This window comes from Peromyscus leucopus, chromosome 7 (assembly GCF_004664715.2).
Source record: "Peromyscus leucopus breed LL Stock chromosome 7, UCI_PerLeu_2.1, whole genome shotgun sequence".
Classification (NCBI taxonomy): domain Eukaryota; kingdom Metazoa; phylum Chordata; class Mammalia; order Rodentia; family Cricetidae; genus Peromyscus; species Peromyscus leucopus.
In genome coordinates this window covers 107,507,517-107,528,557 of record NC_051069.1, presented here as the reverse complement: position 1 = coordinate 107,528,557, position 21,041 = coordinate 107,507,517, and the positions used below count along the sequence as shown (strand labels likewise).

The window sequence follows — 21,041 nt, the reverse complement described above, 5'->3', positions numbered from 1 at the left end:
CCACCATCATGGGGTCATTTGGAGGAGCAGTCTGAAGGAATCCTTTCCACGGAGGAGGGTTTAGCCCACAGTGCCACGGGGCCCAGCTGCTGAGAAGAGGGCTCCACCAGACGGTGCAGCTTGAAGGCACACGGGCCACACCTTACACACCACTGGCTTTTATTGGGGGGTGGGTATTCCAGGAGGAGACTCGGGGTGACGAGCAGGGTGCCCCAGCTCAGAAGAAGCCCAGCTTCTTTTTCTCTTGCTGCTGCTTCCACTTGGCCATGCTGTAGAACTCCTCCTTGGATTTCCCAAAGATGTCTTGGAAGTCAGAGTCTGAGAGATAGAACTGGGGGTGGGGGTAGGGTGGCGGAGCGGGGGGGTGGGGGGGGATGAGAGTCACTGGAGTCCAAGCTCCTGTGCCACCCAGAGGCGTCACCCACTCTCCCCTTCTCCAGTCTGCTCACTGCCTGGCTTTTGTGGCCACTCTGGGGGCAGGGTACCCTGGGATCCTCCAGTGCCAAGAACAGCAGCATTGGTACCCACCTCCTTGCGGGCAGGGTCCACACCCTGTGGCAGGTCCTCCACAGCCTGGTGCATCAGCCTTTCCCGGGGCAGGCTCCCATTGGCCACTGAGCTACAGCAGCTGCCGGTGGAACTGCTTATACTGGGGTCCTTGCCATCAGCGCTGAGGCCCAGCTCCAGATCTTTCTCCAGGCAATCCTGGGAACCCTTGGAGGCCGGTAGGGTTGAGGGACCTGCCTTGTTATCACTCGGCCGTCGAGTTAGCTGGAAGTTATGTACTTCCTGTCCAGAGAGAAGACTCGTGGTCCGGAAGATGGAGGACAGCCATCTGCTAAAGACCACACTGAACCCCTGGCCCCTCCACCTCTGGACCATGTGAACCCAGACCGCCATGTGGGGCTGCCAGGGTAACTGCCCAGCACTTACTGCTGTTATCTCAGAGATGGCGGCCCCTGGTCGCAGGCTTCCCTCCACCACCTCCTCATAAGACTGGTTGTTCTGGGGGCAGGAGTCGGGGCTGTTATCAGGACTGGCAAGGGAAGGAGCTCCCGGAAACCCAGACAAGTTCATTCCCCCCCTTCCCCGACTCATGGGAGGCCCTCAGCCCAGGAGGGCCTGGAACAGCCCCCACCCCACCCCGGATGAAGACCCTCCGGTGTGAAGCCTCACCGTCCACTTGTAGGGGTCCCAGCTGGCAAACCACCTGGTGAAGGTGGCAGGCTCATAGCCCTGCTTGACCAGCGCGATGGGTGTGTCCAGGCTCCTCCCCGCTGGATGAGTCCTCAGGTACTCGTGGCCCCAGGCCACAGCCTCCTTCCACCCACCTGCAGCTTCCCCAAGCCACAGGAAGATCTGGGCCACAGAGGAAGCCTGGGCTTAGACAGGTGCAGGGGCCCCCTGAGTCAGCCACCTCCTCCCTGCTCCACGTTGTCAGATGGCCTCAGATCCCTGCGTGCATATGCCTGGCCAAGAACACTCTTACCCAGCATTTGAGATGCCCCCACACCCATGGACGCTTGCCATCACAGGCATACGTACATGCATCTAATATAAACAGTTAAGAAGCACTAGCATGTGGTAGGAACTAAGAACACAACAGTGAAGACAATCCAAGTCGCTGTCACTAAACCAGGTGTCTGTAACCACAGCACTGGTGAGGCAGAGGTGGGAAGACCAGTTCAAGTACCACATAAACAGGAGCGGGTAGGGCAGGCCTGAAATCCCAGCGCCTGGGAGGTGGAGTCTGATGGATCAGAGGAAGTTCGGGTTACATAGTGAGCTCAAAGCCATCCTGGGCTCTATGAGACTGTCTCAAAAGAAATAAAAAGATGTGACAAAAATCTCTACCCCCATGGAATCTCCACGGGAGAGCAAGCCACATGTATGTCTCGGAAGAAAGGGAAGAAGAATCAGGCAGTGCCAAGGGCCTAAGGTGGGACGAGGCTACCACGGCTGGAAAAAGCAGCAAGGTGGAGCTGGGAGACTGGATCAGAGGGGCTGGCTAGGTAACGGGGTGGGGATCGCAAAGTGGGGAAGCAGGGAACGGAGTCTGGCCTTGAGTTTTCTCTGAGTGAAATAGCTCAACCTCCTCAGAACTCAGTACCACACACATGTATACACACAGTCTCACACACACAGTGACACACACATGAACACACGTGTGCATACACAATCACAGCTACAAAGACATTGTCCATTGCCATAAAGCCAGATAGCCAATCACAGTCCCCCACTGTCACCCACTATCATCATAGTGTCCGCGCAGAGACACGGTCACATTTGGTTATCAGTCATGCATATCTGGTTGATTACATAACACCATCTCATAGCCACACAGAATTTCACAGACTCACAAATACAGTTTCCCAGTCACACCAACAACCAATCATATATTCCTCCTTTCCCTCTCACACAGACACATGGGCACATGAAGCGTCACCAGTTACAACTGGTCTGGCCAGTTCTGTTTAGTCCTGGACCACACACACCATCGCTGGCATGGTCTGCCTAATCCACAGCCATAGCTACCCAGTCAAACGTGAAGGTCCAAAGAACCATCACACACACATACCCCGTCAGTCCTTCTATTTACTGCTGTTGCTATACCGTCAGCCACAGCCACAGGCCCTCAGTCACGTGGAGTCACACATCGCATCATAGGACACACAGTATCACATACAATGTGCAAGGTTATACTCACACACGGCCCGACTCCTGTTCCTAGTATGTTGTGGTTTTACCGACACTCCCAGACTCTCAGTCCATGGCAACAATCAGTCACAGGTTAAACGCACCTTCACACCCAACTACACCAGTTCAGACACACCCTGCATGCCCAGCCCAGCCAAGCCGGGGTGGCTGCCTCACCTCCTGACAGGTGTCTAGTAACATGACATCATACTTGTCCAAATCCTCTTGGCCAAAGAACACCACTTCCGTGAGGACCAGGCAGCCTGAGGGGCTGGAACACTCAAACAGTCGAGGCTGGATGCCGGAGACCTCTGGAAGCCTGGCCAGAGGAGAGGCTGTGAGGGGTGCAGCTGGGCCACACTGGCCCTCAGCATGGGTGCCCCCACCCCCAGCTCAGGGAAAACAGCTTCTTTGCCAGGAGCCCTGGGCCTTCCTCTGGACTCCACTCACCCCTTGACTTTGTGTAGGGTGCCTGCTCTGGGCCAGGGTCCTTTTCTTTCAAGGGACAATTAGAGCAGGTGACTAAATACCTGTCTGCTGCTCTATGGATTTATTAGGGTAGGCACTGGAGAAGGGGACCCCAGACCTAGTGGGGAGAAGCTGAGCTGAGGCCCTGCCCTCCCTAGAATGGGAGTCACCTGCACTCAGTTAAATCAGGAACTAGCCTCGGGTACAGGGTGGAAGGAGCGAGCAAGTCTGGGGCGTCGTGGAATATTCGACATGTAAAGGTGTGTTACTTTTGTTTCTGCTGCATTTGTTAATTATGTAAAGATGTAATGCATTTGTTTCACCTTGCCTGCCTAAGGCACCTGATTGTTCTAATAAAATGCTGAAGGGCCAATAGCGAGGCAGGAGAAGAATGTGCGGGGTTGGTGGGCAGAGAGAAATCTAGGCTTGAAGGAGAAAAGAGAGGAGAGAGGACGGAAGAGAGGGACATGCCTGGGGCCAGAAGCCAGGCAGCCAGACATGAGGATCCGGAGGGTAGGACAGACAGAAGGAAAGGTAAAAAGCCCCAAGGTAAAATGTAGACAAAGAGAAACAGATTAAAATAAGAGCAAAGCCGAGGCAGAGCACTCCTAACTAATAACAAGTCTCCATGTCATGATTTGGGAGCTAGTTGGTGGCCCAAAAGGAAGTCTGCTCCATGGGAGCCCAGGAGACTTGGGTGGACGGCAGCGCCCAGGGACGCAGTTCCTTCCATCCTTGAGTTCTTACTCCAGCCCGATTTCTATTCATCCCTTGTCCACTTACCCCACGATTTGGGATTCATGCACCTTGGAGACAATGCAGGAAGTGGACTCTGCCAGCAGAGGGTGCCATTTCTCCCTGTCTGCCCTGGCATGTCCCCATCCAAGTTACCAAGGGCTGGAGACTGCAGATGGAGGGGACCCAGAGTCCCTCAGTTCCAGGCTTATCTTTCCAGCTCACTCTGTGACTAGTCACCCACCTCCCAGCCTCAGTTCCCCCTAAAGATAAACATGTTCTGCAATCCTGTTACCTCTTGTTGCTGGGGTAGGGAGCCCGGCCCCCGAGGGCTTCCCAGAAGTCGGGCGGCTCCTGACCCTCCAGCACCGTTTCCATGTCATTTCCTGGGAAGACAGCGGCCACCACCCGTGCCCTCTCACGCTGGTCCCCGCTGCAGCTCTGCCAAGCAGAGGCTGGGTCAAACCCTGCAGCAGGCAGGCCTCCGCCTCCAGTCCCGTGTCCATCCCCTGGGGCCCGTGGGGAGCTGGACCTGAGCCAAGGGAGGCCTAAGCTGTGGGTGAGGCCCCTGTGAGCAAGGTATCTCCCTTTCAGTTCCTCAGCTGTGACCCTGTGACCCTCTCTAGGCCCAGAGCTTGGATGAGGGACACCAAGGCTTGGGGTCATTTGCGGTTTATGCTAAAGATGAGGAAACAACAAAATCCACAAGCAAACCGAGACTAGGTGCTGTGGGATCATGCTTTGAACAGTTTTAATTAATATAAGCCTCTGTGTGTTTACTTCAGTCTGAGCGGCTGCGGACTGGGTGGGACACAGAAAAACTTTCTGCTACAACTAGGCCTCTGCCTTTCCCAGAGAGACTTAGGAAAAGTCCCCAAGCAGGAAGGGAGGCAGTCAGAGCCAGGCTTTCCTCTGACCTGAGGAACCCCAGTCCACTTGTGACTATGTAACTTCCCCTAGCTCTATCAGGGTCCCTGGACCACTTCACACCACCCACAGAACCACCCCACTGGAGGGGACCCATCTCTGACCTCGCCACCTTCCCAAGTGGAGACTCACTGGTACCTTTCCAAACCAGAGGTAGCAGATGTCAGCTGTGACCAGAAAGAAGATGTCGCTGGAGATGAGGGAGGAGGCACGGGCTTGCACCTCCATGGTTCTGGTGTTGTGGCTGTCGGTCCCTTGCACGTGGAACAGCCTCGGGCTGGATGTCGGCGGTCTCTCTCCTCTGTTGCCTGCACACCCCTAGAAGAAGGTGGGGCGTCAAGCTGAGGCAAGGGTTCCTGGGAGCCACCTCTCTGTCCTAGTAGTGAGCAGGACTAAGGCTACCACTGTCCTCTGGCCCTTTGAGTGTGGACCGTGGCAGGCCTGTCTGCATAGGACACTGAAACAGACCCTTCAAATTAGACCTGTCACACATCTCAGAGGGCCCAGAGCAGGCTCCTGCCACCATGGTATGCCATCTCCTCTAGGCACAGAATCAACAGAGCCAGGGATTATGAGACCTCTGAAATGGACCCAGAATGAATCCTTCCTCTCTGGAGTGGCTAAGTCAGATAGATGATGATGATGGTGGTGGTGGTGGGGTGGTGGTGGTGGTGGTGATGATGATGATGATGATGATGATTATGAGTGTGTGCATATGCATGTGTGCTCATGAAGGCCCTAGGATGTCAGATGTCATTCTCAGGAGTACTGTCCACCTCCTCTGAGATAAAGTCTCTCATTGGTCTGGAGCTCACCAAGTAGGCTCCACTGGCTGGCCATCAAGGCCCAGGCATCCTCCTGTGTCCGCTTCCCAGGCTAGGATCACAGGCTGCAGCATCCTACCCAGCATCTTTATGTGGATGCTGGAGTCACACTCAAGCTTGCAAGGCTAACACCTTACCAATGGAGGCGCCTCTCCAGCCCCTGTGTCAAAGGGATGAAAGGTCCAACATGGGCTCTACCTGGAAGACCACCAGCTGCCCCTGGAAGATGGCTAGGAAGTGGGGGGGCTCTCTGCCCATGGTCACATGTTCCTGCACCAGCGCTCCCTGGTACATGAGGTCCAACTCCTCAGCATTGAGGTTCAGGGCGTTGGTGTCTTCTATGGTGGTCTGGTGGCCCTGCAGCAGGGAGGGGGACAATCATTTGGCCTGGGGTTTCCTATTCCGTTCTTAGATTCCAGGTCTTGGGCTGGACAGCATGACACCCCAGCAGGGGGACATACCTGCCATAGGTACAAGATGTACCGGACACGGCCAAGTTTCTGGTAGGTGTAGAGGGCAAGGTAGCAGTTTCCTGAGCACAACTGTCCATGGTGCCTGGGGTCCACAGGCTGCCTTTGTAAGTCCTGGATGCACCACACCTGAGGAGCAAGGGACCCACGGGCACAGATGACCCTTCCCGGTAGCAGCCTGCGCACCTGCATGCAGCCGGAAAGCTCTCATTGGCTCATGGGGCCTTCCGTACTTCACACTGGACCTGGGAGTGACCTTTCCCCCACAGGCCTCAGTAGCCCAGGCCGTCGCTGGCCGCTCTCAGCCCACCTTTAGCTTGCATTCTGCACCCAGGAAAGTAGGTGAAAGGCTAGAGGTTGTGAGATGGATCCAGCTCCTGGCCCATGGCTACCCCTGTCCTAGACCCCGCTAGCTACAGCCCTGGTTAGGGCCAGACAGCACCCCTCCCCCACGCACAGAGCTGCGCTGTTCAGTCGAGGAAAGCAGAAGCAAGGCTGGAAGAGAGGCATTGGCACTCTGGAGGGGAAAATTCCTTTTTTCCTTAAAGTATCATTAACAACAACAACACAACCCTCAAACAAAACCAAACCAAACCCATAAATGAACAAAAACCAGGGCTGGCGGTGTGAACCAGCTGTTCAAGTGCTTGTCCAGCATGCACAATGTCTTAGAACCCCCCAAAACAGGGATTCCCCCTGTAATCATGGCATTAGGGAGGTGAGGCCAGAGAATCAGAAGTTCAAGGTCAGCCTTGACTACTTATCGAGTTTGAGGCCAGCTTTGGGATATGTGAGACCCTGTCTAATAAAACAAACAAAAAGCCAACGCCTGCCTCCTCAAAGGCTGAAATGACAGTGCTTGCCCACATTTGTCCTAGTGACGGCTCGTTACTATGGAAGCCACACCTCAGCTTTAGAACCAGACAGAACTGGTGGAAGTCCAGGTCTGTGCAGGTTGGTGTGTGACCTGCAAGCTGGGGATCACAGTGCCAAGCTCATTCATTGCACATCAGCCTGCCTGGAACCAGTGTCCATTACCCACACCAACTGAGAGCTACACCAGAGGACTTGCCCTCTACACCAGCCCATCAAAACCCCACGCTTCTCTGAAAAGGCTGCCAGGGACCAAAACCTCCCCAAAGGTACACCCACCCGGGAGCGAGGCCTCCCCACTTCCACAGGCCCCTCGACTGTGTGCTTGGAGCTGATCCCAGACACCCGTGCCCGACTTCCTTGCCATCCTCCTCACAGCTTTCACCCACTCTTGCTCTGTCCACCTGGTCCCCTTCCGTTGCCTCTACTCATCCCCAGCCCCCCTCTTTTCTGCTCAGCCTGGGTTTCCTCCATTACCCGGTCTTCCACTCCCTCTGTCTCCTCTTCTCTCCATCTCTTCTCACCCATCACTCCTGGTCATTCACATAAGAGCAAATGTAGGCAGAACTTCCATTTTCTCTGCCTCAGCTTACCTACAGAATTTAGACACACACACACACACACACACACACACACACACACACACACACACACACGCTCAGTAGCCTTGTTCCCATAGACTCACAGCATCTCCACATGAGCTTGGGAGCCAGTCTGGACCATAATCTCTGCTTCCATTTTATGGACTTAAAAACAACCTTGAGGGAACTAAGGGTTCTGCCTTAACATGTCCAATAGGTCAGTATGAGAAAACTGGTCTGAGGCCAGATGAGGGCTTCACGACAGCGTGTTAGGGGCTAGGTGTGTTAGGGGCTGTGATTTGAGTGACCGTGTACCTGTGTGTTGGCCACAGACAGGGCATGGTGCCTTGTCCAGGTGTTGTCAAGTTGCGTGTCTGTGAGGGAGTGACCATGGTGTTGTACGACTTGAGATGACTGTATGAGCAGTTGTTGGAGAGTGGGCACGTATGTTTCTATTTCCTTGAATACATCCCTGGTGGTGGGTGGGTGGGCACCACATGTTCCTGGGTCGTTTTTGTTGTTGAGACTGTCTCATGCAGTCAGACTGGCCTTGAACTCCTGATATTCTCTCCTCCAGAGTGCTGGGTTTCCAGGCCTGACCCCCCCCCCCACTTCACTCCCGTCAACGGCTCTCTCTCCTTGTATGCACACTGCCAACCCCAAGCCGGTGCCCTCACCTCCACCTTCCCAGAGCCGTCATCCACCATTCTGAGCTGGGCCGCTAGCTCAGGCTGGGTGTGCAGCTTGCCCATGTCCGGCTTTGCCTGCATCAGCTTATCTGCATGGGGAGCTGAGAGTCAGTGACATTCTTCAGTGCCACCGGGCCCACTCACTGCTCACGCATCTCACAGGGTCTGGGGCACACCCTCTTCCTCCTCATCCTCAGGGGCCACACCTCCTTGCCTGTCCAGCCCCCTCCCCAGCAGCCTCAGGTTCCTTCCAGGTCTGTCCACCCCCAGGCTCCACCCCTGCACCTTTCCATCACTCACTCTTCCCTTTATGTTTTTTCCCATCTCGCTCCTCCGACCACATCTGGAACAGCTGCTGGAAGGCTGTGGACTCTGCACCTTCATTCACCACCTCCACATTGGTGTAGTTTGGGTAGCCTTTGGCCTGGATGAAACCCTGGGACATGGCTCTGTTAAGCAGGCCTGTGGCTCAAGGGCTCTAGGCTGTGTTCAGCCCCAGGAACACCCCCCCCCCAACTGTGGCTCCCAGGACAGCCAAGCTCTGAGCTGTGTTAATTAACCAAACTCGAGACCCATTTAACAAGCTGGCTCTCTCACTACCGATTCTCCGAGGTCTCTCAGGAGAATTAATGGTCCCCTTAATCCAAGCTTGGTAAAGGGCTGGCCATGACATACCCTACAGTCCCATAAACCTCTGCTTCCCACACACAATGCAGAAGGCTCTCAGGCCTCAAGACAAGGCTGTCCCGCACACATGACCTCTGGGGTGTCACGCATCTTCTCTCCCACTCACTTACTTCCTGACCCCAGGATAAAGATGTTCCAGGGGAGAGCTACTTCTTCCCTTAGACCCCGGGAGGACATCCTGTACCAGATCTGTCTTGCCTCCCTGTAGGGGCCCCAAGACCTTACCACAGCCCTGTTGAATGCAGCCTTCTTGTCCTGGGGGCTGGACTTTCGTCCCTGCCACATGTAGATCTTGAAGCCACCCTGGTCCAGGAGATAGCAGCCCTAGGAAGAAGTGCAGTCTGGTCAGCAGGGACTGGGGGTGTGAGGGGGGATGGGAGGGTACTCTGTCCAGGCTCCTTACTTCCTCTTTCAGGAGGTCCTGGGTCAGTGGTCGGGTGGCCAATTCCTGGACCACCAGGTCTGTTCCCTTCTCGCAGACACTGGGGGACAGGCATCCAGATGTGGACAGCTGGCCTCTTCCTGGCCTGATGCCATCCCAGCATCCTTGAACTCCTCTGGTTTCCCAGAGACTGAAGTCATGAGCTGTGAACTCAATTATTGTGACCTTGCTTGGGGCTTAGGTGGCTCCTTGACCCTCACAGGGCCTCGGTGTCCCCATCTGTACCATGGGCTTCTCATTGATGTTGCCACACACCATGCAAGAGTGCATGTCATGAGATATACAGGCATGGCCAATCCCAACACCCCACATGTCCTACCCAGAGCCCTTCCTGTTTTCACTCGAGGTTTCTGTAGAGATGCTGTGCTGTAACAGACACACAGCTGTGACCCTTTACTCTCCCATGCCCACCCCCGTTCTGCTCACTGGTAGAGACGGACGTTGGCCTTCTGCTGCTGGCTAACACTGCTGATGGGCGCGGAAGCACTCAGGCTGCCTTTCCTGCAGCCCAGCACGGCCTCCATGATGTGCATGAGGTCTGTGGCTTTCTTCTCATCATCTACCACACCAATCTGGGCACGGCCACCACGCTCCCTATCCCTGAGGCTGCAAGTCAGGGTCAGCGCCTGCAGAGAGAGGACCCAGCAGTCAAGGCTTCTTAGGAGTGGCCCCTCATTCCACACACAGCCCAGCCCGGGTCTTTCTTATCACTGCTTGGTACCCATAGGCACGGGGAGAGGGACAGGAAAGCTGGTGTCCTGTCACTCTAGTGTTCCCAGGTCTGCCACCAGTGGGACGTCTGAACTTTGCCTGTTGGATTGAGACAGAGAGTCCAGCTACCTCTTGGGGTGGCCAGATGGTGGATACTTGGAGGGCTACCTCTCCCCAAGCCCCATACTCACAGCTCTTAGAGCAGACACTGACCCGTGATTTCTCAGAAATGCAGGTTTTAGGTCCGTTCCATTGGATCAGCACCTTGCCCAGGTCCAACAGGAAGATGCCCCCCTTATTAAAGCTGTTCCAGGACAAGGCCACCTTCCGTAGCCAGGAGAGAGATGTGGAAGAAAAAGGTGTCAGACCAGCAGCACCACAGGCAGGGGGAGGAGGCAAGGGAGAGGGAGGGGGGTGGGCAAGGCAGGTTGTGTCGCTTGTATGATGAGACTATGTGCAGCTCTGTGTGTGTGTGTGTGTGTGTGTGTGTGTGTGTGTGTGTGTGTGTGAGAGAGAGAGAGAGAGAGAGAGAGAGAGAGAGAGAGAGAGAGAGAGAGAGAGAGAGAGAGAATGACTGGTGTGAGAGAAGTGTGAGGCTATGCACACTCCCATCATGTGACCTTCAAGGGCCCAGTGCACCACTGCATCTGCCTCCTCAGCCTGGGTTCTTAAAGCACCCACGAGACACAAGAAAAGATGGGCCAGCAGCAGAGCAGAGGTGGGGAACCCAAGGCTGCCTGTGTCTCCTGAGGGAGGTGGGCCGCCTGGGGAACTCTAACTCATTGCTCCCCACACTCCCCACACCCTCCACCAACCCCTGCCCTTATGCTTCAGGATACTCCGCTGTGTGAGTCTGGAGTCAGACCATGTCCCCGGTGCCCTCACCTCAGTGGCAGACACATGCTTCCTTCCCCTGATGTGTAGCAGTCGCTGGACGTTGTACATGTTGGTCCCCACATGCTTGAGAGCAGAGGCTTGGCCTCCCTTCCTGTAGCTGAGAAAGGGACAGGGACCCATGATTGAAAACACACTTCGTGCAAGAATGAGTGTGGGAGTGAGCAAATGCACGTGTGCAATTATGTGTGGGGATGATACATGTCTGTGTAATACATGTATGAGTACCTGTGAGCATGTATATGTGTGAGTACACAGGTACACGAGGCACAAGTGTGCATTGCTTATTAGCATGTAGAACTGTGTAGACTGAGGTACATTAGGGGATTTCATATGGGCTTTTTACCCAGGTGAGTCTAGATATGAGTAGATGGAAAAGCATATCTGTGTGGTGGATATGAATATTCAGGTATGCATGCCCATCCACAGGACATGCATGGGGTGGCATGTTTTATTTCATGTACACACAGACTTTTCTGTAACATATGCAAATATTTGACCCAGTGATTTGAAATAAAAATGATTTAGTATTGGCAATTAGGTTAACTATTTTCAATCTAAATACTTGAATGCCAGGTGGTGATGGTGTACACTTTTAGTCTCACACTTGGGAGGCAGAGGCAGGCAAATTTCTGTAAGTTCAAAGCCAGCCTGGTCTACAAAGTGAGTTCAGGACAGCCAGAGCTGTTACAAAGAGAAACCCTGTCTTGAAAAACGAAAAACCAAACCAAACCAAAACTAAAAACAAAAAAGCCACAAAAGAAAACAAAACACCTTGAAGAAAAGTAAAGGAGACACTTCTCCCAGCAGGACAAAGTGAGCTCTGGATAACACTGGTGACCACTCCCACGTACAGATGGAGACCAATGACAAGGTGACCACAAGCCTTCACAGTAGAACAGCCCCAAAGTAGAAGTAGCACACATGTCCGCTGGATGCTGAAGTGATAACATATGGTAGGTTCGTACAGCGGACTATTATCTCACAGTGAAATGAAGTCAAGTAATAATGCATGCCACAGTGTGGTGGATCTTGGACACAGGATCAGGAGGGATGAAGCTCAGTGGTTGAGGCTTGCCTGCCATGTGGGCAAGGCTCTGGCCTCCATCCTTAGCACAGGAGGGAGAGGAGGACAAGGATGGTGAGGAGGCGGAGGGGGAGGCAGAGGAGGAGGGAGAGGAAAAGATTAAGACAAAATGAAAACAAGTCAGCCACGGAAGCTCACTTTCTGTGTGGTTTCACTTACAGAACAAGTCCAAATGGGCAAATGTATAGACAGAAAGCAGGCTAGTCACTGCCTTTGGCAGGGGAAAGGATGCAGGAAAGACCTGGAAAGAGGCTGCCCAAACACAGCAGACTTTTCAGGGTGATGAAAACATTTTAAAACTGATTGTTGTAATGGTTGCATACCTCTTAAACCACTGGATTATATGCTTGAGATGGGTGGAATGTATGTGAGCTTACATATCTTAACAAAGTACCTACACATGTATACATGTACACACACACACACACACACACACACACACACACACACACACAAACACACACACACACACACACATGCTCGATTCAGCCAAAGAAAAGCCATTATCTCAGGTGGCAGGTGGTACCCTCACCAGAATATTGAACACACTGTGTCCCCTCTGTGCCCAGCTCTCTCAGCACTCACATGACTCCGGGGCGGAAATAGCTGTGGAAGCAGTCGGACTCATGGCCCTGAGACTCTCGGTGCAGCACCGTCCCATCTCCTAGAGCCTCCTGTAGGCGCTGCAGGAAGGTGACTGCAGCCCCCTGACTCTCTGCGCTGGCCTCCTTGCCGATCCAGTAGTGCAGGTCGCCGGACCCTCCCCGGGTAGCCTTTGGGCTCTGAGGGACCTAGGGCCCAGGCATTGTTATATGTGGAGGGGATGGGGCCAGGCTCCAGGGTCTGGTTGGAGAGTGTGGTGGAGCCAGTGATCAAGGAACCAGTGGGCAGGTGCTTGGACGGAGGCTATGAGGGGAAATGGGGACAAGAAGGCCCTAGGGCAGCAGTCCCTTGTGGGTGGCATGTGGTATGGGGGCTCTTGATCTCAAGACAGAGTTTATTCCCAGGCCTGAGTTTCTTCAGTTCTGGGCCACGTCACCCCTCAGACAGACTCCCCAAGTAGCTTACGTGGAGGATGACATAACAGCATTCCTCGAAGAAATTCCCATGAGCCCTTTCAGGCAGTGGCAGCATCTTTAGGTTCTGAGAGAAGAGGTTGCTAAGTAACAAGTTAGGGACCCCTGCTTATGACTCCCAGAGAAAGGGGAGAGGAGGGAGCTCTCGATGGGAGATGGGGGATTATTCCAGGTCCCAGGCTGTGCCGTCTGGTCTTGCCCCTCACCTCAGTAATCCATATTTGGAGGGCTCTGTGACTGTCGATGGCTGCGACGTCTTGGTTGGTGTCCATCCCAGGCTAGTCAAGAATGATGAGGATGCAAATGTTGGAGGCCAACCTCTGGCTACCTTCGTTACAGGCTCCAAGCACGAGTTTTCCCACCACCTAATGCTCTTCAAAACACCTTCATTATAGAAGGTGACTTTCATTAAACATGAGACTTAGCAAACCAGGACAGGCTCAGTGACAGACTTATAGGGACCTGGTTTGTCTGTGGGAATGCTTTACAACAGGCAGAGCTCTCTGGCCAAGAGTGCCCCTCCACAGCAGCAACATCTGTAGAGTTAGAAACTGACCACAAAGGGCTGGAGGTGTAGTTCAGTTGGTAGAATGCTTGCCTAGCATGCATAAAGCCCTGGATTTGACCCCCAGCACCACACAGAATGTGGCATGGTGGTGCCTGGCTTTAATCCCAGCACCCAGGAGGTGGAGGCAGGAGGATCAGAAGTTCAGGATCATCCTCAGATATATAGTGAATGTGAGGCTAGGTTGAGTGACAGGAGCCCTTGTCTAAAAAATCAAAAGGAGATAGAAACATGCCGACAGCTTTTAGGCAGACCCAGGGCCTGCAGACACAGGGACTGTCACTGCAGATAGCGTGAAGGAGACTCTTTCCAAGGACCCATCCAGTCTGCAGGGAAAGACCCTGCAGATAGGGGTGGATTCTTGAAACGGGGCTCAGTGTTGTGTGGAAAGACAAGTTCTGACCTCAAGGAAAGGGCAGAACTACACACAGGTCTGACAAAGTTAGAAACGAGTGCATAGATAGACACAAGGTCTGCACAGTGCCACAGGCTGGGCAGACGGGGGCTGCACAAACAGGCATGCTTCCACAGGCTGAAGAAGGTCTCCAGACAGAAATGAGTTCTTCAAGCAGGGGCCCTCCCTGTATACAAGGATAGCTTTGGAGAGACCCGGGCACTACCCAGGGAAGGTCAGACAGGCTTGGCAAATAGGCAAAGACTGGAAACTGAGAAAGGCTCTACAAACAGGTACAGACTTTACAGGTACAGGAGCTCTGCAGCCCGGGGAAGGCCGCGCTAATGCGGATAAAAAAGGACTCTGTAGAAAGGGCGGAGTCTGAAGCTATGGACAAGCACGTCAATGCACAAGGCTCTGCAGACAGGAGCCACACCCACAGCCATGGCAAGGTCCTCTAGTCAGAGCCCTGGAAAAGGTCTGTAGACACGCCAGAGCTTCATATGCAGGGCATCTCCAGCAAGCAGACGATGAGAATAGGTGCAGAAAACCATGGCAGGCTTTGTGAAGAGATTTTGGATCTGTAAAATGATCCCCATCCTGTGATCAAGTCGGGGAGCCTGCAGAGGAACTACATAAGCCTACAAGGAGCCACGGACTGGTTCTTTCAATGGCATTGACTTCTCCAGAGAGGCATGGTGCTGCGGGCTGAGCCACAGAGAAGCCAGTGCTGTGTATAAGCACGTTCACTCTGGACACAGCAGGATTATGAAGCAGGCCCGGGTCTGTGGGGAGCCCCAGGTCCAGCAAACAGGGGCAGGCTATACAGGTCAGTTTGGAAATGGCCGAGGCTCTGTCAGTAGGGATGAGCTCTGTCCACAGGAGTGTACAGACGCAGAGGCTCTACAAACAGGGGTGATGTTTACAGAAGCACGTGGGTGTCCCCAGACAAACATCCCCCCACTGGAACAAGCTGAATGAATTTCTACCCAGGTCAATTCAGACAGGCTGTACAAGGAGGGAAAGGCCAGAAAAAGATCATGGGGTCACATGTGAGCATCAGGCCCTGCAGAACAGGTGTGGACAGAGCATGGTTCTAAAGCGGGGGGGGGGGGGGGGGAGCTCTGCCATCAGGGCATAGACAGAGACACGATAACCATCCTGTGTGAAGTATTCCAGAACGGCACTTGTGTCCCACCCTATTGGGGGACACCCCTCCCAGTTGGCATGTCCTCAGGAATTTCATTCTGGAGGGAGGGAAAGGTTGATGCCCTGCGTCAGCTTGAGGAAGGGCTTGTCTCCCAAAGGGAGACTTCACACAGTTCTGACAACTTGTCAGAGCACCTTGCAGGGCAGATCGGAGCACACAGACCAGTGACAGTGGTGGGTCAGTGATGGACGGGACTGCGCTTTGAGCAGGACTGCTCGGTCATGCAAACCTCCTGTGCTCCGTTCAACCCTAAAGCTCATAGCAGGACTTGGGCAGAGCTCACTGGACCTCTATTTGTTCCTCCTCTCAATGTGGCCATATTGGCTATATTTCCTTTCTCTGCTTTTCATTTTTATCCGTTCGGTTAGCCTGGTGAGCACGGGTGACTGAGCCTAGCTCAGGACCGTCAGGGAATAAGCTCTGATCCTCAAAGTTCTGATAACATTACGACAGAGGAAACAATTGTCCCTAGACAGGGACAGGCACCATAAACAGACAAATCTTTGCAGACAGACACCTAGACAGAGGTGCTGGACTGCTCTGTAGCCAGGACAGGCTGTACATGCCCACATCTGGAATAAAAGCAAATCTCACACGGGGAGTGATGGAAACCGCGGAGAGACATCTAGCCTGCGAACAGGTGTCTGCTTTACAGGCTTGACAAACAAGACAGAAGTTCTGTCACCTCAGGATGGAGACTCTGTACAGGACTGTGACAGATTCTGCAGCAACTAACAGGCTCAGGTGACCGCAGAAGGTTGGGCGAATGGAACATGCTTTCCTGATGCAGCCTTGAAAGCAGCTGAATATACACGCAGGCTCTGCACACAGAGCTTGCTGGAGTCCGCGCTCTGTGGTTCTGAGTGTGCAGAGGAGAAGCACTACGGAGGACTAGGGAGAAGGGAGCTACCAACCCAGCCTCTCACATTCAGCTGCGTGAAGGGTTCCCTGCACTACTGCTTTGGAAACTGCAACCCGTCGTGGGTTCTACAGGCACGAGGGTCAAGTGTTTGTTATTCCTCAGTGTAACTTTCCACATCTAACCAAAATCCTGTTCCGTGGGCAGACACAGTCAGTCAGTGGGTTCTGAGTCTGTCACATGGGTGGTCCTGGCGCACCAGTGACTTCTTTGCTCTTGATTGGGTATCCCAGCCCAGCCCCATCAACAGCAAGAATACCCTAGGCTCTGCTGCCTGTGACATGGAGAGGGGGCAAGGTGAGGTAAGAGAGTTACAGAACCGTAGGTGGCTCCCATTCTTTGCTTCTTTGTCTAGGGCTCCTGAGGGCTGGGCTCAGGACAAGGTGGCCTGGAAAGGGGGTGGTGCAGGGGGCTGTCCCTGCGGAGTCACACTAGTGGAGGCTGTGGACTGGGGCAGTAATGGGAGCCAGGACACCAGCCTTTCCTGAAGCCCCGGGGAAACCTTGTGCAGGTCTGGGTCTCCCAATATGGAGCAGGACAAATCCGTAGATAGTTGTTGACTGACTGAGACTCGGCCCAGACAAATGCAGAAGGGAGTCACCAGGCATGCTAACAATGCCTCCAGGTGTAATCATTGTGTGACGATGACACACAGGACAGACAGGCACAGTGGTCATCTCCAGCAACAGAAAATGTGATGATACACCATGATGGGACCCTTCAGCAAAGACACTGAGTTTATATGCAAAACCAGTGACAGGAGAGTGACCAGGGACCCAGACAGGCAGAGACCTGAGGCACAGACAGATGAGAGCTAAGTCTATAGCTCTCAGGTATATAGGTCATGTAACTATAAGGGCCACAGCGAGGTGGGAAGATCACTGCCCCACCTCAGGGCCACAGAGGAGAGAAGGGCAGATTGGCAGCCGGAAGTCGTGCCTAGGCTGGCCCCACCGGGAGGGGCAGCATCATCACCCCGAGGGTGGCTAGGAAGGCGCCCGATACCCGCAGCCTGGAGCGTCAGATTGGGGCTGAAACCCTGTCCCTATTGCTGGGGCAGGTGAGGTGAGAGACCTTTAAAGCAGGGGTCCCCCTTTTACTCCTCTAACACCCCTGTTTCCTCCAGGCGCCTTCCCTCAGAGGTTCCATCTTTTCCCAGAGGGTCGCCTGTGGCCCACGAGCCCCCACCCCTGGAAGTTCCCTTTTACTTTCCAGCACCTCCCCAGAGGGGATGCCATTCCATGCCCTCCTCATCCCTAGAAACCCCCTTACCTTCCCAGGGTTCCTTCCTCTCCTGCACTGGCTCCCTTCTTCGCCCCTCCCCCAGGGGCTCTAACCTGCTGTGCAGGCTCTCTGCTGTTTACCTCTCCTCTGGGCACGCCTTCTCCCTCCCAGATGTCCCCTCCCCCTCCTTCTCCTCCTCCTCCTCAGGTGCCCTCCCGCCCCTCCTCCCACCTTCTTTCTTCCTTGGGTACCTGAGGGTAAACCCTGAGGTTTCTTTGCTTAACTTCCAGGAGAGAGGGCACAGCCTGCTGGAGGGGTGGGGGTTAAGCAGACCTACTTTGGGGGTGACAGCGACCCCCGCCCACATGCAAAATCTGCTACTTCTTCCCCTCACGCAGGCTTGCCACGGTGGCCCTCCACCGCCGCTGGTGCCACAAACCCAGGGTTCTCATGGTGGGGCTGCCCTCAGCTCTGCCAGCCTCTAGCCCTTCTGTGTGACCCTGAGCCCTGGAACACCGTGCCCTCCACCGCTTCCCAAGGCCCCCTCCAGCCCAGGCCTACCTTCTGGGAACTGCTCCTGCACTCGCCTTCACCCTGCTTGTGGGCAGTGTGAGGCCTGGCAGGAAGCCAGGATCTACCCATTGCCCCTCCCTCCTAACCGTAACTCAATCCCAGCTCCTGCCTTGTAGGACACACCCCAGTGTTCGGAGCAGCATGGACTGGGTATTCAGACTTAGTCAGTCAATAAATATTGACCAAGTCGTCTGGGAGCCAGCCCCCTTCCCAGGGCCTGGTAGACTCACTTCTTGGGTATCAGTGGGCAGAGAAGGTAAGGGGTGAAGGCCCGAGCTGGGCTGAGAAAACACTGATTTCTGTTTCTGCTCAGATAGGCAACTCCCCACCACCACCACACACACAGGGAGGAGGGGTCCTTTTGGATCCAGGGGTTCAGGCCACTGTAGTGAATCTGTGGTATCAAAGCTACTTTAGGAAGGGAAGGAAATGGCCGGGACAGCCTCCTGGCATCTCCCACTCCCCATCTCCCATCTCTGACTGGCTGCCCAGCGATGCCCTCCCCAGGGAGCCGTGATACCCATCATGGGAGAGGCTAGTGGAGTCTGCAGCAAAGAAATCTCTTCCACACCCTGGCTGCCGCTCTGTTACTTCTGACTGTGGGGTATTAGAGTGCTGGGAATGGAGCCGTCTGGAAACGCCCAGGACATCCCCCCCCCCCCCCCCCGTAGCCCCAGGGCCCAGGCCACACAGGCCTCTGCTCTAGCACTGCTAGTGTCTGTCGACTGCCCACAGACCCTTTCTGGAGTGAAATCTTTACCTACTGTTCATGTCACGGGAGTGGACACTCCAGGAACTCCAGGCCACTCTGTGCCTGGTGGCCAGTGTGTACATGTTTTATTTTGTTCAGACAGGCTGTGTAGCCCAGGCTGACCTGGAACTCACAATCCTCCTGCTTCAGCCTCCTGAGTGTTGGGATTGCAGATGTGCGCCACCATGCTGGGCATATTTAATAGATATAGTGGTGGCTGCCTGTGTGAATGGTCACAGGAGTCACAGCATGCCCGTATCTCTTTGTGCTGGGCTCCGCCTACACACTGGCTGACTGTCCTGTGCACTGGCTGACCGTCCTGTGCACTGACTGACTGTCCTGTGCACTGACTGACTGTCCTGTGCACTGACTCTCCTGTGCACTGACTGTCCTGTGCACTGACTGACTGTCCTGTGCACTGACTGACTGTCCTGTGCACTGGCTGACCGTCCTGTGCACTGGCTGACTGTCCTGTGCACTGACTGACTGTCCTGTGCACTGACTGACTGTCCTGTGCACTGACTGTCCTGTGCACTGACTGACTGTCCTGTGCACTGACTGACTGTCCTGTGCACTGACTGTCCTGTGCACTGACTGTCCTGTGCACTGACTGTCCTGTGCACTGACTGTCCTGTGCACTGACTGTCCTGTGCACTGACTGACTGTCCTGTGCACTGACTGACTGTCCTGTGCACTGACTGTCCTGTGCACTGACTGACTGTCCTGTGCACTGACTGACTGTCCTGTGCACTGACTGACTGTCTTGTGCACTGGCTGACTGTCCTGTGCACTGACTGTCCTGTGCACTGGCTGACTGTCCTGTGCACTGGCTGACTGTCCTGTGCACTGGCTGACTGTCCTGTGCACTGGCTGACTGTCCTGTGCACTGACTGTCCTGTGCACTGACTGTCCTGTGCACTGACTGACTGACTGTCCTGTGCACTGACTGACTGACTGTCCTGTGCACTGACTGACTGACTGTCCTGTGCACTGACTGTCCTGTGCACTGACTGACTGTCCTGTGCACTGACTGACTGACTGTCCTGTGCACTGACTCTCCTGTGCACTGACTGACTGTCCTGTGCACTGACTGACTGTCCTGTGCACTGGCTGACTGTCCTGTGCACTGGCTGACTGTCCTGTGCACTGGCTGACTGTCCTGTGCACTGGCTGACTGTCCTGTGCACTGGCTGACTGTCCTGTGCACTGGCTGACACGTCCACGCTGCCAGTGGCAGCTGGTTCCGTACCACCTTCCTCTTCCTCTTTCTCCATCTGTCTCCTTTGTGATCTCTAAAAGTCAGCAGGCACACAGCTCAGGCCTCAGCCCCTCTCAATTTTCTACTTTTCTCCCAAGTTCCAGGCCCACAGTTGAAAGCCCCAGGGACACCTGGCGTCTCCCCTGCCCCACTGTCTTCCTATCCCCTGCCTCACACCCAGACTCACCCTCCTTACTGAACTGGGGAGTCCCTTTGCTTCCTGCCACTGCCCTGCTCTGGGAGCCAGCTTCAACCAGTTGGTGACATGAACCGTACTCTGTGTCTTGGCCTCCCTGGCCCTACATCTTCCCTCTCACACAGCAGCCAGAGGGACTTGGATTTTTTATTACAGTGTGTGTGTGTGTGTGTGTGTAGTGTAGTGTGTGCAGTGTGTGTACGGTGTGTGTGTGTGTGCACGTGTGTGCACATACACACCATGGGGTGTACATGGAGGCCAGAGGATAACTTGTGGAGGCCGTTTCCTCCTTCTATTACATAGGCCCCATGGATCAAACTCAAGTTATTAGGCTCAGCAGCAAGCATCCTTTACCCACCACCCATCCATCTTGCAGTTCCCTTTTATTTTTTTTTCTAAAACAGGGTTTCATTTACCCCAGGCTAGCCTCGAACTCACTATGTAGCTAAGGATGACCCTGAACTACTTACTGATCCTCCTCCTTCCACTGCTCAAATACTGTGATCACAGGAGTTTACCACTATACCTGGCTTGTTCTCCTCCTTCCTTCCTTCCTTCCTTCCTTTCCTTTCCTTTTTCTCTCTCTTTTTTTTTGAGACAGGGTCTCCATATATAGTCCAATTCGAACTCATACCTATGTTGTGGGATAATCTTTTTGTACCCTGTGAAGATGTGTCTCTGCCAAGGCACCTTCCGATTTGTTTAATAAAGAGCTGACTGGCCAATAGCTAGGCAGCAGAGGATAGGCAGGACTTCCTGGAAGAGATAAGAACTCTGGGAAGAGGAGGTG

General features: G+C 54.2%; 1 protein-coding gene across 4 annotated transcripts; it reads right to left on the bottom strand.

Annotated features, from left to right (window-relative positions):
• Positions 1-142: 142 nt before the first annotated feature.
• Vill (villin like) lies at positions 143-18,077 on the bottom strand. 4 transcript variants are annotated; one of them, XM_037208025.1, is made up of 20 exons: positions 18,035-18,077; positions 13,368-13,439; positions 13,154-13,228; positions 12,671-12,876; positions 10,990-11,098; positions 10,318-10,428; positions 9,820-10,019; positions 9,355-9,433; positions 9,177-9,275; positions 8,565-8,700; positions 8,253-8,365; positions 6,113-6,250; positions 5,850-6,008; positions 4,966-5,145; positions 4,196-4,341; positions 2,875-3,016; positions 1,177-1,359; positions 934-1,005; positions 529-789; positions 143-331 (listed from the first exon to the last, which is right to left on the bottom strand). In XM_037208025.1, the coding sequence occupies exons 2-20, from the start codon at positions 13,431-13,433 to the stop codon at positions 218-220; spliced, it is 2,589 nt and encodes an 862-aa protein (XP_037063920.1). In that variant the 5' UTR covers positions 13,434-13,439; positions 18,035-18,077; the 3' UTR covers positions 143-217. The 4 variants fall into 4 exon arrangements, with proteins under 4 accessions (XP_037063920.1, XP_037063917.1, XP_028712235.1 ...); XM_037208022.1 differs by lacking the exon at positions 18,035-18,077 and adding an exon at positions 17,522-17,618; XM_028856402.2 differs by lacking the exon at positions 18,035-18,077 and adding an exon at positions 17,522-17,618 and having other exon boundaries at positions 8,253-8,353.
• Between the last annotated feature and the right edge of the window lie 2,964 nt (positions 18,078-21,041).

Excerpts from the sequence above, each read along its gene's own strand:
- Vill (XM_037208025.1), bottom strand. The coding sequence starts at position 13,433 with ATGGACACCAACCAAGACGTCGCAGCCATCGACAGTCACAGAGCCCTC. Across the intron at positions 5,146-5,849 it reads GGCAGCTGGTGGTCTTCCAG|GGGTGTGCAGGCAACAGAGG; the intron begins GTAGAGCCCATG and ends ACCTTCTTCTAG. Across the intron at positions 4,342-4,965 it reads GCTACCTCTGGTTTGGAAAG|AGCTGCAGCGGGGACCAGCG; the intron begins GTACCAGTGAGT and ends TCTGCTTGGCAG.